The following is an 18,852-nucleotide window of genomic DNA, read 5'->3' as shown; positions in this document are numbered from 1 at the left end:
CATCATATGGTCAAAACATCTCGTGGTGTCCTGCCACGGGGGCTTGCAAGCTCCTCTTTGACTTGAGTTCCAAGAGCAGGAAGGGATTCGCCAAACCTATGACTTCAGCCTTTTCAGCGTCTGCAATAATTGTACCAAGAGACAAAATCCTCTCTTGTTGTGGACAGCTCTTGAGGCAGCAGTGTATTATATTTCCTTCATCGTGGGTGTTTATTTTTGGTGTGTCACTTACTCATGTGTTTCCTGTTTGCTGTTCTTTCTCCTTGGCTCCACTTGTCATGGATTCCAACTCAGTTTTCCACCATTGGAAGGCATGTTGGGTTCAGCCACTGTGCTGCTGTAGGTGCCGGCTGCAGCACCAGTTTAGGCAGTGTCTCCCCTCAGCCCATTCCCTTTCATGGAGGGTGGGGCCACACAGGCCCAGAACCAGTGGGCTGCATCAAGCACAGGGTGACACAACCACGTCAACCCTCACACAACTTTGCCGGATGGGGTGAAAACAGCTCCATCCCGACAGCCTTTGGGAATCCTTAGGGCCTAGTAACTATCCTTGAGTGCAGAGCATTCCTGTTTCTGGCCATCATAGTGGCTGGCTGCCCTGGTCCAGGGGCAACTGCATGTGGTAGGAAAAAAATGAAGCTGAAAAAATGTGGGGAAGGGTTGGGAAGGGGTACTAGGACTCGCCCCAATTTACTCCCCAAATCCTTCAGAAAAAAAGAGGCCTGTGTTGAGTCAGGACCCTCCCATGGCCCCCTTCAGGAAGGCACACAGCTAGTTCTGCATGGTGGCCGTTTCATACAGTGTGGTTTGTGACACAACATGTCTATCTGAGGTGCTCTGTGCCCTTTGTTGTATGATGGGCCAAAAAGTGCATTTTTGGCCTGAAGCAATGTAACTTGGTGGTTTGAATTAGGAAAATCTATTACTTCTGCAATCATGGTTTACTTTAGTTATCAAATGTATTTATAACAACTAATTTTCAGTTTTATGTGTTAAATTTATCAGCTATTTACTCTTACAGACAGATTCTTGCTTGCTTTTTTCTGGAGTGCAGGTCACACTTTCCTATTTCATTAACGTTATATAAATATATCCATATATATGGAGATATGTGGATGTGTGTATGAAACTGGGCATTTTGGATAAAACTCTGGATATGATCTGTCTACCTCTAATATTTAAGGGCTTCTTTGATATTTATTTGGTTACCTGAGTATTTGTTTAATCACAGTATTCTTTTTGTGAAGTGTAAAGTCTAATCTCCCCCACCTCCACTTCAGTGTTAAGTTTAGCATCAAAGGGTGCTGCTCCTCAAGGGGTGATTTCTTTTTAAATACATATTTTGAGCAAGACAGACTGGAGCCACACACAACCAACTCTTCTTGGGAGGAGATGGCACAAAGATATTTCAAATCAGCTGTGGCAAAGCAAGAGTTGCTGTCATGTACTGTTTTGCTACTGGAAATGATAAATGGGAAGAAATCCCTGCAGTCATAGAAAAGCTAGAAATGGGCATGTTTGATTTTTAAAATTGGCCAAGGACACTAAGAAGGAAGGAGGAAACTAGGAAATATACTCCTGAACAATAGTCTATATTTCAGTGGTTAAAAAAAAGCCAGATAGGTTAAAAAATGTTTTGAGATTATTGAAGCTAAGATAACTCTGGCTGTGAATGTCTGAGTACTTCTCAACTTCAGAATTCTCCTTCCTAGTCAATCTTCATGATCTCCTTCTCCACATGTTGAAGATTTATCTTTTATAAGACTCCAGTTTCTTTTGCAATTCCTTTCCTGAGCATTTTCTCTTCTGATGTTCTCTTCCATTCTAAATTATTATCAGGTATCAGGTTGAGAATTACATTTCCAGAAAACGCAGACTAAGGTGAGAGTGGCTGTCAGAACATATAATGAAAACTAGGACCATCTCAACATAAAGATATAGAGTACCTCTGATGAAAAGACTGCAAGATTTAAAAGAAAACAACTAAAAAATCTAAATCCTGATAAATTCACCACTAAACAACCAGTCGGTCCCATATGTCTCTCTGAAGTTTCTTATTGCTTACTGTGCTCCAATCCAAATCATTTGCAGGATTTTTTTTATTTCAAGGTTTCAAGTTCAAAGTTGTAATAGTATGTATGTAAGTCTGCTCTCAGTTCCAAAATATGATGGAGTAAATATGAACATGTAGAATTCATTAGCTGTTGAGTCATGGTATGTTCTAGAAGATGTCAGAGGGAAAGACTCACTCTTGAAGTGCTCCAAAATCTTGACCTTGAATTGCATCTAATCACTCATGTCCCTTTATAGGAAAAGTCACATCTAGAGGATTTGTATCATGCTTTGATTAACTAAACTGACTTGGCCAATCTGGATAAAAGCTTTGATAGTATTAGTTATTTCCCAATAATTTGAATTACATTTCCAATCTGTACAATGATGAATTACCTATTAAAAATTTTAGACAATTTAATGGGTATGAAATAGAATCTCATAATAGCTTTAAGTACAATTTCTTCCTGACTAATGGCATCAAGCAGAACTTTATATTTACTAGCTGTTCATATCTTTGTAGAATGACTGTTCATGTGACTTGCTAATTTTATTACATTTTCTTATCTTTTTTACATTGATTTGAAGAAGTTTATCCCCTGTACTATCTACAGTTCCATTTAGTCATATATGTATTTATGTATATATAGTTTTCTATATAAATATGTATTTCATATAAAATATATATTTATATATATAGTTTGAATACTCTCACTGGATCTGTGACTCTACTTCATGATTCTTAATAATGACTTTGATGAGCAGTGATTAATTTTGAAGAAGTCCCAAATTTATCACACTTAAAGATTTTATGTTCAGTGTTTTTTGAGTTTCTTTAAATATTCCACATTTACCCAAGATCATGAAAACACTCAACTACTTTTTTTCCTCCAAATATTGCCTTAAGATTATATGTGTAGGTCTACATATTCCATTTTTAAATAGCATGTATTCTCGGAAAGGGCAAAAAATGCCAACTCCCATATTTCAGAGGAAACAAATTCTCCTCTACATGTGGCCCTTTCATGTCTCTCAGATCAGCCTCTCCTTCCTCAGCGCCCTGCGCAGGGCACCCTTGACCTCTACATTCCTCAGGCTGTAGATCAGGGGGTTCAGCATGGGGTTGAAAAGGCTGTAGAACAGGGAGAGGATCTTCTGCTGCTCCTCAGGGTGGCGGGACTGGGGGGCCATGTACATGACGATGGCGCTGCCAAAGAAAAGCCCCACCACACATAGGTGGGAGGAGCAGGTGGAGAAGGCCTTTCTGCGGCCCTCCCCTGACTGGATCCTCAGGATGGCCAGCAGGATGCGCGTGTAGGACACCAGCACGCAGCACAGGGGCCCCACCAGGACGAACACGCAGGCTGCAAAGATGCAGAGTTGGTTGAGCCTGGTGTCGGCACAGGCCAGCTTGAGGACAGACAGGATCTCACAGAAGAAGTGGTTGATCTCGTGAGGCCCACAGAAGGGCAGCCTCAGGATGAGGACTAGATGGACCAGGGCCAACAGGAAGCTAAACACCCAGGAAGCAGTAGCCAGGATGGTGCATACTCTTCGGCTCATGATGATAGCATAATGTAGGGGGTGACAGATGGCCACATACCGATCATAGGACATCACCACCAAAATCAGGCATTCTATGTGAGCAAAAGCCAAGTACAGGAATGTCTGCATGAGACATGGAACAAAGGAGATGGTTCTTCTTTGGTTCACGAGGTTTGCCAGCATCTTGGGGACATTGTTGGAAGCATAGGACATGTCAACTATGGCCAGATGAGAGAGGAAGAAGTACATGGGTGTGTGCAGCCTGGGGTCCAGACAGATAATCCCAAGGATGATCCCATTCCCCAGCAGGGTGAAGGTGTAGAAGACAGAGAAAAGTCCACAGAGGAAACACTGCAGTGCCGGATCCACCTGGAATCCCAGCAGAGTGACTTGTGTGATCCATGTCTGGTTGCCTCCCATGCTCTTCCAGCAGAGAGGAGACCTGGACCAGGACAGTTGGTCAGAGCTGTGGAGCAAAGATGCAAGGTAGTTAGTGGATGTCACAGAGGGAGCGTTTGGAAATGGATCACTTAGGATGAATTTGCTCTTATTTATTTTCAGATATGTTCCAGAAAATTACTTGGTTTAATCATAAAATGAGAGAGGAATAAAAAGAAAAAATAATATTAACTTTTCTTCTTCTCTAATTTTTTTTTTCTGTGCTGGGGTTTGAGTGCAGGGCCTCATGCATGCTAGGCAAGTGCTCTCCTGCTAAGAGATATCACTGGCCCTAAATCTTTATATAGATTAAAAAAAAAAACATGGTTAAAATAGAATAGGATCTACTGTCATATACTCTATATAGGTGGATACATATACTCACATGCACACATATGATGTTTTAGAGAATTCACATATTCTGGTTTCCTTTTCACAGTGGGAGTCATGATTATTAATGTCATTTGAAATGGGGTGATTCTGAAAAAATGTTGCCCTAGGAGTACTTTCATTCCTGGGTCAAGATGTGAGGTGATGGGACACATGTGTCCTCTGCTGTTCATACACCTGCCCACTGCCCCACTTACCTTCTCAACATGCTTTCTACCCACTAACTTCAGATTTGAAGTCCCTTCTGAATAACTTCTCAGTTTTGTAGTTTCTTGACAACTTCCTGAGTCCTCCTTTTCAGCAGCTCTCTGGAAGCTCCTGTTGGTACTTTTTTGTTGTTGTTGTTCGTCTCCAGTGTCTGTGGTTTTATTTTGAAAGTTTTAACTTTCTTTATCGTCAGCACCTGATACTGAAATTTAGGCATAAATGAAAGAATTCTCTGGCCATGTGTAAAGGATTCATTATATATCTTAAGTACCGTTAGATGCCACATTATGATGGTTTGTTCAACGTTGGACTTACTGTGGTTCCATAGGATCATATCACCTAGTGAAGGGTATAGTCTTCGGTTTGTGAAGTGTAGACTTCCCAATGGTCCCACAACAATGAGGACATCCAAGGATTTATTGCTTAGACTGTGCCCTTGTCACTATGTGACTCAGGACTACAGTCAACAAGATGACCCCTCCAAGTCCTCCTGAAGGAGAGCACTGACACATGGAAGACAAGTTTCATTTCCAGTGGTTACACTGTGACATGATAGCCACACAGGCACTGCATCCTGTTTGTTTTCTCTTTTCCCAGTTATAACTTAGTGTAGTGCCAAATCTCAGAGCTTATCTCATTCACTAGTGTAGTGCCAAGATATTGTCCTCAATATCTTCCCGGCTGGGGCAACTCCGGTTGCCATCGATTCCTCCTGCAATTTCTTCTCTTTGCCTGTTACCATGCTATTAGCCTATTGCTGTTCAGACAGACCCCGAGCCAGCTGGACTCTGTGGTCACTTCTTTCCAGAAATCTCTTCTGGGAGAGCCCTGGATCTGTCTAGTCTTTGCTGACTGTTTACGCTCTCTTCACCTTCTTTTCTATAAACAACCTGACATCTCTCTTTATCTTAAAATCATGGTAATGTTTCAAATCCAAAGAATATTTTAAACATTCAATATTTTTTCTTTTAGAACCTCAACTTGTAAAATAAAATGGTACTATATTATAGAGAGCATTTTAAGCTACATTTTCACTTAATAAAAAAAAACTTTTCTTGCATTAAAATTATATTTCATACTATTTAGAAGAAGTAATATAAGATAAAAGCAGTAAGATATCATGATTTATTTATTTCTCCCTTTTGGAATTTTTTGTTCTTATTTCTCCTATTTTTATTAGCACTGAAATAAGTATTATGTTTGACCTGTATTCATATATATTTTCTTAGACTATATACAAATTATTAAATTGCAGATGGTAATGAGGTAGATATTTTGAAAGCATTTTCACCTGTTGACACCTTCCCTCTAGAAAAGTGGGCCAAGTTAAGTTCCACTGACAGTGTTCGTATCATTCTAGCCTCTTGCTCACATGATCATCCATACAAAGTTTTCCCAGTTATAATCTGAGCTGCTCTAATGCATGAACAGTTTCACAGTTTATATTTCACCATGTCCTTGACACATGCCCTGGAGTGCAGGACCAGCCCACTCTGTTCTGTGAGTGGAAAAACGCTGTGGGTAGGGGGCCTCATTCTGAACAGCAGAGGGCATGGAGAAGGGTCTGTGGGGAGCCACCTCTCCTTGTTCTGCATTTCCATTTAGGGGAAAAAGCATCTATAGTCATGGATGGAATCACCCTGGAATATATCATCCCCTCACTTATATGATTTGCAAAACAGGAAGAGAAACCCAGGATGTCCTCTGTGCTCCTTTTGGCCACACATTTCCACCCATTTGCATAAAGCTTAAGAGAGTTTGCACTGTCTCATTTGGGGCTAAGGGTGGCCTGGTGGCTGTAATATTTGTTACAGATATAAACCATGTTTTCCAATAAGCCTTAATAGCAAAACATGTCTTTTTTATTTCTACCTGTTTCCTGTGGCTATTTTTTAATTTAATGTTTCCAGAGTTGGAGCAGAAAGAGGGCACAGTTCATTACTGCTCCTAAAGCAGGATAAAATGGTACCAAATTATATAGAGTAAATAAGACAATGGAGCATGAGCAACATTATGAAGGAAAAGGTGTTTGATGTAGGGGAACCTGTTTCTCTCTCTCTCTCTCTCTCTCTCTTCTTCCTTCCTATCTCTCTGTCTCTTCCTTTCTTTCTTTCTCTCTCTCTCTCTCTCTCTCTCTCTCCCTCCCTCTCCCTCCCTCTCTTTTTCAGGATCTTGCTGTGCCTTCTACACATAGGCTGAAGTGATTCTCCTCCCTCAGTCCCCTCTGTAACTGGGCCTGCAGGGGTGAGCCACATGCCTGGCTGAAGGAAGGTCCTCTAGATGAGATGGTCAGAAAACGTCTGTCTCAAGAGGAGAAACATGAGTGGAACCTAAATGCTGAAGGGAGTCAATCTGACCCAAGCTGCAGGAGGACTGCTCCCTGCACAAGAGACAGCAGGAACAATGAAGGCCCATGCTCTGGGCAGGAAGCACTCATCAGTTCTGGGAAGAAAAAGAAACCCCATGTGCCTGACCATGGTAGTAGACACGTTGTTAAACATGTTCATTATAAAAGTTGACATAAAAGTTTTTTGATGGATTAAATATTTTGAGCTACTTTTATAGCACAGAATATCATGCAAACATTAAAAAGATATTAGAGATTTTTATGTAGTAAAATATAAAATTATCCACATGGAGTCAATGTATGTGCATATATGATGTGCTTTATATTTTAAAATATAAACATACTTATACACATGTATCTTTTGATTGTTTAAATGCATGTGCAACTCTGTAAGGAAATCATGAACCTGATTACACTGAATAGCTCTGCAGGATTAAATCATGCAGGGATTTAGCTTTTGCATAGACCATTTGCTCCTTGGTTCATTTTCTAATAAACTCTGTGAAATTCTGGATTAAAAAAAACAGGGCAATTCCATTTTGGAAAAACTCACAACATAATATATAACTAAAATTGCCTATCATTCATACTCATTTTGAGAGCAGTACTATTCACCAAGTTTGAATAGCAATCACTCCTTCTTAGAGTTCTAAGTAGAAGACATCTGCGTGTTATGAAAATGAGCTAACCCTTAACAGGTTAAAGGAAATTGAAAACATTTTTCCTTATAAAAGATCAAGATTTTCCATTACCTAAAAGTAGAAATGGATCTGAAATCAGGTTGAAAATTGTTGGGAGATCCAGCAAATTGTGAAGAAAGCACTAGCAACGGCAAGTTCTTTATTTGTACAGGTTGAGAAAAGTGTACCTTGTCATACAGAGAAGTGCATTTTGATGCCATTTAATGTCCTTACCTGTAATGTAGCTTCTGGAGATTTCAAGTTAGAAATCAAAAGAATAAAAGCAGAAATAAAAGAGTGTCTGAAATACAGAATCAGAGTGAAGGGGAATAGAGCCAACATCTAATCAGGGAAGCTGTTTCCACGGGAAAATCCTATAGCACTGCCTACCTGCAAGGGGGTTCCCCAAGTGTAACTCTACTCAGAAGTTCTACTCTTTTCCTAAAACTGCCCAAGTGACCCGGGACACAGTCTGCTTCTGTGAATTCCCTATAATCATGTTTCTGTGGTTAACCAATGTGCCTATAAGTAGATATATTTAATCAAAGTACCATTATATTTCACATTACAAGGACATTTATTCTCTTTAATGTGAACTTACATGTCTATTCCTACATGAATTTGATGTTTCTTTCAACTAACTTCCAAAGTCTTGGGTGGATGTTTCACTGAAGCTCCAAGATATAGCAACAAGATATAACCCATGAACTATCTTACCGAATCACTCAAATATAATTGATTTTATTTGAGCTGATACATATACTTTTGACTCTATGCTAATTGATTTATTTATAGATTTTTTGCTATCAGACTACAGCTAGAAGATACATATTAATCTTCCAATTAGCAGATATTTGGAAAGGGAATCTGTCCACTTTTTTGCACAATATAGATTAGTGACAGAACAAAATTTGGGCACTTGGTGGGACCAACACAATAATGTTGTGTTGATTTCCCATTGAATTGAGCCAAATGAAGAATCAAACACTTAATTCCTCAGATCTACATGGACATGAACCTTTGAATATTTACAGGTTCAAATGGCTCTCATCAGTGATGTGAAATTTGGACTCTTACCACAACCAGGCCAGGGACTTAGGAGATCAGGAACTTAGGAGTCGAAAAGGTAAGTCTCTAGCTTTCAAACCAGTAAGTAAATAAATCTGCACTTACAGTTTTACACATAATTTTTTTTTTTTTTGGTAAGAAATTTCAGAAAGAAACTTCTGGCATGAACTATTACTAAAGGGCGAGAATAAATAATTGAGGCAAATAAAATTATTGGTGAAACAACTAATTCCATCATGTTAACTAATGTGAGCCAACTGCAATACTGATGTCTATTGTACCTTTAACCTATTTGTAGCAAAGACCATAGAGATGAGTCTACAGTGATGGTTCCACATAGGAATTACTGATCAGCTCATTCATGACGTCCAGAAAGGTAGAAAAATATTAGGTAAGGTGGAAATATTCTTTTTCATTTTCTTCATCAGCATAGATCCACGTTTTGGATTTCAAAGCTCAAAAAGTCAGATTTTATATTTCCTTTAAAAGTCTGGAGCAGATATCAGAAAGGAACATAGATAGCTAGAATGATTTATTTTGAGTTTCCACTCCAGCTACAAATGGAAGAACAAACTTCAGTGAACCCAAGAGGAAAAGCTCCATGGGTACATTTCTCAGTTCTTCCCAGTGGGATAAAGTTGGCAGTGACTGGGAATTAAAAACAAAACAAAGCAGAACTTGATCCTAAGCCAGAACTAATGCAGCATGGTGAGCACTGTGGTCAGAACCTCATTCCAACCCTGATCTCAGGAGCCAACATTACTAACTACTGCAAACCGGTATTTGCATCTGTGAATGGTGACAGCGGCTGTGAAGAAAAAATGCCATTACACCAGACCTTGATGAGGCTAATAAATGTCAACTGTTCATAGGATTAAAGAGAGCACAGAACTGAGGGAAGCATCTAAATTTTTGCAGTTAGAAATTCAACACCATCATCAAGGTATAGCAAAGACTTCCACATAGATCTTGCTTTTCATTTAGATGATTTTAATTAAAAAAACCTCATTTTGCTTTTACTTCTATTGAAATCTTTATATTTTGATTCTCCAAATTAAAATTAAAAAGGAATTTAAACAACTAGAAGAATATTTAAGAGACCTCACTAAAGTTTTAAGAAAAAAAGTTAGATTTAAAACTGAAAGGGCAATTCTTCCATGCCAACTGTCTCATGAAAGAGTGAGGGGAAGAGAGGGAGAGATAATGAGAATATCTCAGAGAAAGAAGAGGGAAAATATTTAGGATATTTAACAAAAGAAAAGTTTCCACTGATCCTGTCACAGAATGGGACATTAACCATGGAACTATTGATCTTTACACTTATTCAGAAAGAATTCACTATCTCTAATAAATTACTTTGACATGAAAAGCTACAAATAAATGGAAGAAAAATCAGTAGAATAGAGGAAAGGGACAAACAGGGGAAGGGTGGGTGGACAGGAGAGAAAAGAGAAGTACTGGGAGTAAATTGGAGCAAATTATTGCCCATGCTTTTACTATTATGTCAAAATGAACCTCAACATTACATATAAAAATAATGCACTAACTAAAAAAAATGCCTATCAATGCCTTACTATCCTGTTTGCAAAGTAGGACAGACAATAAAAATGACCTGATAGGATGGCTCTGAGGAACAAAGGCACTAACAGTTGCTAATTGATTAAATATGATTATTGGGTTTGGAGACACATGATCGGAGACCACCTTCTGGATCCACTAATCATAAGGAGGATGCTATGTGTTCAGCAGCTCCCCTGCTAAGATGAGGAACAAAGGAGAAGCCACCCCATGGGCTCTGGGCTTCCCTGTGGGAAGTGCCTCTTGCTGGAGGAGACTAAGCTTTTGAGCCTGTGCAGGGGGAAGCAAAACCTGTCTCAAGACAAGCAAATCCTGAAACTTCTGTGACTTCAGGGTTCTTATGTGTAAGGAGAGGCCCTGGGCCACAGGGCTTCTGAGGCTCTTTGTAGCCCCTTATCCAGATCACCTCCTATGTGGAGGGTTATCTGAGCCTCTTCTCTAGCACAGTCAAGACAAGGCAAGACCTGCCCTGGGTGGAGGGGCCAAGAGGGTCAGAGGAACCATGGCTGCAGCATGGGGTGGGCAGAGGTTCCTGGAGATCTGCTCAGGACCCACATTGTGCACATGGGCTTAGGGCCTGAAGGATACTAGGCAGCAAGGACATTTTGTCACTTCAATGCCAATTATTTCTTTTGCCTCTTCTGTCCCATTTCCCAGCTGCAAATCTGTTCTTGTGGCAAATGGCGCACCATTACTTACATTGGCATAACCTGCTATCTTGTCTTCAAACATAGCCTTGCACTTAGAAGAAACTTCAAAGACAGGAAGGGAAAGTATATTACAGATGGGGTTGGGGGGTGCACCCTCTCCTCCACAGGAAACTCACTGGGAAGTAAAGGGCAGATCTAGAGCTCTCCTGACCTTTGTGGTAGACTTGCTTGTGCATGTTCTGGCTTTCTCTAGCATCCTTTCAATCCACTTATTCCCTGCAGATGAAGATTCTCTAGAGATTATTCAAGAGACCGAGTGTTGAGCTCCTAGGCCCAGTCACATTCTCTCTAGAGAGAACTAAAGAGTTTGCTACTTTCCTATCAGCAAGTGAGTCAGTGAGTGCAGTTCCCCCACCTCTTCATTTTGCCTTGCAGTATTCCTGGGGGACTTGTTGTATGTGTTGCTGGGATTGGATAGGGAGAGCTCACAGACTAGAGAGCCAAGATCCTGGAGCAGAAAATAAAGTTTTGAATTATGCCATCAATTAATTTCTCTGAATAATTTATTTTATCAACTGCAAACTGGTTTCCCTCTCCAGTGCCTCCTGTTTGACTGCAGAGCCACTGTAGTTTCTTGATGTCTCAGAGCTCCAGGCCCCATGGACCCTGTGAAGGCATAGCTCAGAGAAATAGGCTTCTCCCTGTGGAGAGAATGTTACTACAAACAACTGCTCATTATTTCTCAAATTGCAAATACTCAGGACTTGACAATTTAGTTTGCGCCTGAATTTCCCCCAGTGTGTTTTACATCTCAAACAGATCCAGGTGGTTTTTTGTTGTTTTTGTTGTTGTTGTTGTGTGTGTGTGTGTGTGGCATTTTCATTTCCTCTTCCTGAGTGAGGACCTGCATATAAAATGAGACACTTTTCTCTATCATTTGAACAAAGTGATAATGTTTGATGATAGTAAAATCCTTCTAGTTTTTACCCCTGAAGAGTCTCTTCTTAATCTGGTCCTTAAACTTTGGTTGAAGGAGCACTTAAAAATAAATCTATTGTAAAGCACTGAAAAAATATTGAAGAGGAAGAAATAAGGTTATTTCTGATTTTAAATCATCTGTGAGGCCCATAGAACCTCTGTCCACTTCCCTCCTCATTCTCCAACACACACTCTGCTTGGATTCAAGGAGCACCCCCATAACTCCCCATTCTTGCCCACTGTGTCAAGTTAATTCTAACTGCCTTTAAACACTTGCAGTCATTCCTGTCTCTCATAGCTCTCATGGAGCCCTCTTCAGCTCTTCCAACCCAGGTGGGTGTCTCCAGCATGATAACCCCAAACACTGCAATTAGCATGATTCAGTGTTGGGCTTAAATAATTTGTTCCCTTCAAACTTTTTATCATTCTTTCCTACAAAGCTCTTACAGAAAAACCATTTGACTCCCTAGCCCTCAGATACATGTAAGGGTAATATTTTAGTGCATGTTCACTCAAGTCTGTACAATTAGCAAAATTTTATTTTTTCTGGTGAGGATGATACAACACTCTTCACACAGCCTACTGTGGACACAATGAGGCATCATAATATGCCCTTATTTTCAAAGTTTTTATTGGTGCATTATAATTATACACGATGGCGAGATTCACTGTCGGATGTTAATACAAGACTTCCTGGGGAAGTTCTTAAGACGTTTCTGAATGTCCTTACTGCCACTGATGTGCTGTGGATGAAGGGGCTTCAAGGCTCTGGTGCTTCTCTTTCTTACATCATCAGCCTTCTCCAGCGACTGCCGCCCCAGGAGGGAGCTTATTCGTGGGACACAGCACAACTTTGAACTTGGCTCCAGAGTGAAAGACTTAGTGCTGACCACTGGTGTCTTCCTTAATGCTTTTCAATTATTTTCCAAGGAGGAACAGACAGAGAATATTTTATTTACTTTTTTAAAAAAATGTATTTGTGATTTGAATTTATTCTTTTAGTGTATTTTACTGAGGTGTGATTGGCATGTAAAGAGCTTTGCATAATGAACATATATAATTGTATGGATTTGGGATGAGTGTACACTGGTGACACCATCACAACCTCCAAGGCCACAGTCACAGTCATGATCTCCCCAAGTTCCCTCTGCACTCATTGCTTATAATTATTATTATTTCCCATCATTAGAACAGTTAACCTATGATCCACTGCCTCATATTTCAAAATACACAGTACAGTATTGGTAACTGCACGCAACTCTGCTGTATAACTGATCTCTAGTACATATATAATTTGCATCAATGAAACAATGAAACTTTGCAACCTCTAACCTCCCCTATTTGCTCTCCTCTAGTGCTTGGCAATTACCCATTCTTCTCTCTCTGCTTCTCAGAGTTTGACTGTTGTAGATTCCACATACAGGGAGATCATATGGTATCGTGTTGCTTATTTCACTTCCAAAATTCCTCAAGGCTCATCTGTGTTTCCACCAATGACATTATTTCTTTATTTTTGATGGCTGAATAATGATATTCCTCTCTGTGTGTTTGTGTGTGTGTGTGTGTATTCTTTTTACATTCATCTATCAATGGACACTTTCTTTGTTTAATATCTTGGTTTTGTGAATTCTGCTGGAATGGACCAAAGATTGTATACATCTATTTGGAATAGTCATTTTCCTTCCTTTGGATGTATACCAGAGGCAGGATTGATACAACATACAGTCATACTATTTTTAATTTATAGAGGAACCTCCATACTACTCCTGTGATGTATTCATTCATATTCCAAGATCAGTATAACTAGATTCTCTTTTTCCATATCACCCCCAACATTTGTTTTATTTTTACCTTTTGATAATAATATTAACAAAGCATTAGGTAGTTATTGTCCATCTGGGAGGCAGTGTGAAAGGAGAAACCAGAGAAGTGGACAATTGCCTATAAGAAAGGTGACATGGGATCATCATAGAGGGAATCTAAGCTAGACACACTTACTCACGAGGTGGTTTCTTCCAGTGCCTTAAATAAGCTGGGATTTTTGCCTTTTTGATTTTTAAATGATAGATGCCTATACATATACACATAGATAAATTGTCTGATAGATTTGCCTTACCAAACACCCATGTCTCAGTATTTACTAGGAGGATCTCATATAAAGAGTTATGATTACAAAATTTAATCACTGAAGCATTATATTGCATACAACTAAATGAGAATATAAACATATTAAATAAATTATAATATTCAAAGAAATGGCATGCAGCTTCTCAAAGTGTATTGCAGAGAATTATTTTGGAATGGAAAATCATTTGTGATATATTCCAAAAAGAGAGAAACAATTGAACAAATAGTTTTGTTTCATATAATTTTATGATTCAAAATGTATACAAAAATATACATATATAGTAAAAAGGTATAAATATATGTATAATTTATGAGGTAGTAAGAAAATTACATTTGCCATTATCCTTACCAATAATTGAATCAGGCAAGATAATCAATGAATCTGAGACTAGTGCCTGAAAGTCTTAAGAGGAAAAAGATATCAACAGGCTTAGATAAACATGTGAACTGTATTTAAAAGGACAAAAAATACAGCACACAGTGGCCTTGTTAATAATGTACAGAATCCATATGGAGTCAGTCGTGGCAACACTAAGAACAAAAAAGAAAGAAAGCCCAAGGTTATGAAGGGATCTTATGTAGTATTGCCTGATAACATTTGTTAGAAGATTACCAGAACCATAGTCTCACACAAAGGCCATCACAATCTCATACAGACATGCTTCTGCAAGGACATCGTCCAGCAATTGTCTATTCCACCTCAATTGATGCCACTCTGGTTACTCATTCTTGTGGCCAATGATTATTGCTTTGAAATATCTCATCTAATCCCTATTTTTATCTTTAAAATTCCCCTTTGCCTCATACTCTAATAGTCTCACAGTTTATAACGACACACATGTTCCCATTACAATACATTTTATCCCCAAATAAACTTAATTAATCTTTAAAGAATCTCTGGTTGTTATTTGGTTTTATACAGACAAAATGATTACCAGTGTAATGTAGGCTGAGATAAGCAATGTCTTTCTGAATATATAAATAAAACAAGAACTATTTCAACGTAAAGATATAAAGAACTTCCAATAAAATAGCTAATTTTTTTTAAACAAAGATTTTGATAAATCCACCTTTAAAAAATCCCTAATCTGTACAAGGTACTTCTGTGCTTATTTTTATAGAGTGGTTAATATCATTATATGAATGTGGTAGAGCAACCATGGATATTTGTAGACCTTCAAGTCATGGTATGTTTTAGAAGTTATTGGAAGTAAAAGCCTTGCTCTAGGGTGGTTTCAAAGTGACCACTGGGTCTTGTTTTTAACCACAATTAATTACACAGTCCCTGTCCCCACCCCACCCACCAACTCCAATGAGAGCCTCTAACTTTGAATCAGACAGAACTAGTCCATCTTCTAGGTCTAGAGGAAGGACTTACAAAGTATCAGGCCTCAGGTACATTTGATCTGTTCCTTGTGTTTGCAAAGAAGATTCTATTAAAACATAGCCACATTCATTTGCATATCTTTTCAGCCTACTTTTTCTGGAGTTGAGCTATGGCAGAGAAAATGGTCCTCAATGTCTTAAGCATTTTTCTGTGTCACTCTACAGGAAGAAGTCACTAATGGTTGATGTAGAGGTTATATAATGTGCTCTCATGAACCCACTGAGTGAAGACTTTGCTACTATTGACTATTTTTAAATAGTTGGCATTATATTTCCAATCATCCAATGATGATAATTCATTAAAATTTCAGCCATTCTCCTGGATATTAAGTAGTAACTCATGGTGTTTAATTTACATTTTCTTATTAATAATGATGGTGAACAGCACTTCATGGGTTTATTAAATGCTTGTTTTTATAATAAGTCTGTTTAAGTTCTTTCACCATTCTATAAAACTTGGCAATTTATATCTAATATCATTGTTTAGAAAGAATTTTAAATGTATTGTCTACATTTTACTGGAAAGAAAACTTTACAAGGTCTGTAGCTACAGTTTTTGTTTGTTTTTATGGTGACCTGGACAAGCCATGATTAATTTTGAAGACCTAATATTAATCAACCTTTCAAACTTCATATCTGTTGTTTTCATTTCTTTTCTACAGATCAGTTTACACTGAAATTCATTAAGGCATTCATCTATTTGTTTTTCAAAGATCTTCCATACTACATTATCCTTATCAATCTTATACATTTATAAATTTATACGTTTATAAGTCCACAACATTGCATTTAAGGTAGCACGTATTCAAAGGGCAAAAAAGTTGCCAACTCCCATTACTTCATAGGAAGCAAAGTCCTCTCCCCATCTGACATGGGTACTGTCACATCAGCCTCTCCTTCCTCAGCGCCCTCTGCAGGGCACCCTTGACCTCTGCGTTCCTCAGGCTGTAGATCAGGGGGTTCAGCATGGGGTTGAAAAGGCTGTAGAACAGGGAGAGGATCTTCTGCTGCTCCTCAGGGTGGCGGGACTGGGGGGCCATGTACATGACGATGGCGCTGCCAAAGAAGAGCCCCACCACACAGAGGTGGGAGGAGCAGGTGGAGAAGGCCTTTCTGCGGCCCTCCCCTGACTGGATCCTCAGGATGGCCAGCAGGATGCGCGTGTAGGACACCAGCACCCAGCACAGGGGCCCCACCAGGACGAACACGCAGGCTGCAAAGATGCAGAGTTGGTTGAGCCTGGTGTCGGCACAGGCCAGCTTGAGGACAGACAGGATCTCACAGAAGAAGTGGTTGATTTCGTGAGGCCCACAGAAGGGCAGCCTCAGGATGAGGACTAGATGGACCAGGGACAGTAGAGAGCTAAACATCCAGGAAGCAGCAGCCAGGATGGTGCACACTCTCCAGCTCATGATGACAGCATAATGTAGGGGGTGACAGATGGCCACATACCGATCATAAGACATTGCTACCAAAATCAGGCACTCTGTAGCAGCAAAAGCCAAGTACAGGAATGTCTGCATGAGGCATGGAACAAAGGAGATGGTTCTTCTTTGGTTCGCGAGGTTTGCCAGCATCTTGGGGACATTGTTGGAAGCATAGGACATGTCAAGTACAGCCAGATGAGAGAGGAAGAAGTACATGGGTGTGTGCAGCCTGGGGTCCAGACAGATAATCCCAAGGATGATCCCATTCCCCAGCAGGGTGAAGGTGTAGAAGACAGAGAAAAGTCCACAGAGGAAACACTGCAGTGCCGGATCCACCTGGAATCCCAGCAGAGTGACTTGTGTGATCCATGTCTGGTTGCCTCCCATGCCCTTCCAGCAGAGAGGAGACCTGGACCAGGACAGTTGGTCAGAGCTGTGGAGCAAAGATGCAAGGTAGTTAGTGGATGTCACAGAGGGAGCGTTTGGAAATGGATCACTTAGGATGAATTTGCTCTTATTTATTTTCAGATATGTTCCAGAAAATTACTTGGTTTGATCATAAAAATGAGAGAGGAAAAAAAAACATTGCATCAGTGGAATAATAAGAAAAAAAATAATATTTGCTTTCCTTTTCTTCTTCTCTAATTTTTTTTTTTCTGTGCTGTGGGATGAGCGCAGAGCTCATGCATGCTAGGCAAATGCTCCATTGCTAAGCCACATCACTGCCCCAAATCTTAGTATAGATGACGAAATACGGTTAAAATAGTATAGGATCTACTGTCATATACTCTATATAGGTGGATACATACACTCACATGCACACATATGATGTTTTAGAGAATTCACATATTCTGGTTTCCTTTTCACAGTGGGAGTCATGATTACTAATGTCATTTGAAATGGGGTGATTCTGAAAAAATGCTGCCCTAGGAGTATTTCATTCCTGGGTCAAGATGTGAGGTGATGGGACACATGTGTCCTCTGCTGTTCATACACCTGCCCACTGCCCCACTTACCTTCTCAACATGCTTTCTACCCACTAACTTCAGATTTGAAGTCCCTTCTGAATAACTTCTCAGTTTTGTAGTTTCTTGACAACTTCCTGAGTCCTCCTTTTCAGCAGCTCTCTGGAAGCTCCTGTTGGTACTTTTTTGTTGTTGTTGTTCGTCTCCAGTGTCTGTGGTTTTATTTTGAAAGTTTTAACTTACTTCGTCATCAGCACTTGATCCTGAAATTTGGGCATAAGTGAAAGAATTCTCTGGCCATGTGTAAAGGATTCATTATATATCTTAAGTACCGTTAGATGCCACATGATGATGGTTTGGTCAACGTTGGACTTACTGTGGTTCCATAGGATCATATCACCTAGTGAAGGGAATACTCTTTTGAGTTTGTGAAGTGTAGACTTTCCAATGGTTCCACAACAATGAGGACATCCAAGGATTTATTGCTTAGACTGTGTCCTTGTCACTATGTGACTCAGGACTACAGTCAACAAGATGACCCCTCCAAGTCCTCCTGAAGGAGAGCACTGACACATGGAAGACAAGTTTCATTTCCAGTGGTTACACTGTGCCATGATAGCCACACAGGCACTGCATCATGTTTGTTTTTTCTTTTCCCAGTTATAACTTAGTGTAGTGCCAAATCTCAGAGCTTATCTCATTCACTAGTGTAGTGCCAAGATATTGTCCTCAATATCTTCCCGGCTGGGGCAACTCCGGTTGCCATCGATTCCTCCTGCAACTTCTTCTCTTTGCCTGTTACCATGCTATTAGCCTATTGCTGTTCAGACAGACCCTGAGCCAGCTGGACTCTCTGGTCACTTCTTTCCAGAAAGCCCTTCTTGGGAGAGCCCTAGGTCTGTCCAGTCTTTGCTGACTCTTTACACTCTACTCTCTTCACAATCTTTTCTAGAAACAACCTGAGATCTCTATTTTAAAATCATGGTAATGTTTCAAATCAAAAGAATATTTTAA

General features: G+C 39.7%; 2 protein-coding genes across 2 annotated transcripts; both read right to left on the bottom strand.

Annotated features, from left to right (window-relative positions):
* Positions 1-3,084: 3,084 nt before the first annotated feature.
* On the bottom strand, positions 3,085-4,017 carry LOC124086152 (olfactory receptor 2A14-like). Its single transcript, XM_046434165.1, has one exon. It carries the CDS (start codon positions 4,015-4,017, stop codon positions 3,085-3,087), a length of 933 nt encoding a protein of 310 aa, XP_046290121.1.
* A 12,310-nt stretch (positions 4,018-16,327) lies between these two features.
* LOC124086154 (olfactory receptor 2A14-like) lies at positions 16,328-17,260 on the bottom strand. Its single transcript, XM_046434167.1, has one exon. It carries the CDS (start codon positions 17,258-17,260, stop codon positions 16,328-16,330), a length of 933 nt encoding a protein of 310 aa, XP_046290123.1.
* Positions 17,261-18,852: the final 1,592 nt, after the last annotated feature.

Source organism: Marmota monax, unplaced genomic scaffold (genome assembly GCF_021218885.2).
Source record: "Marmota monax isolate L192 unplaced genomic scaffold, Marmota_monax_Labrador192_F-V1.1 WCK01_AAM20220418_F8-fsc00122, whole genome shotgun sequence".
NCBI classification, from domain to species: domain Eukaryota; kingdom Metazoa; phylum Chordata; class Mammalia; order Rodentia; family Sciuridae; genus Marmota; species Marmota monax.
This window is presented reverse-complemented; position numbering and strand designations above follow the sequence as displayed.

Bases quoted from the DNA above. Each gene is read 5' to 3' on its own strand.
- LOC124086152 (XM_046434165.1), bottom strand. From the start codon at position 4,017: ATGGGAGGCAACCAGACATGGATCACACAAGTCACTCTGCTGGGATTC.
- LOC124086154 (XM_046434167.1), bottom strand. From the start codon at position 17,260: ATGGGAGGCAACCAGACATGGATCACACAAGTCACTCTGCTGGGATTC.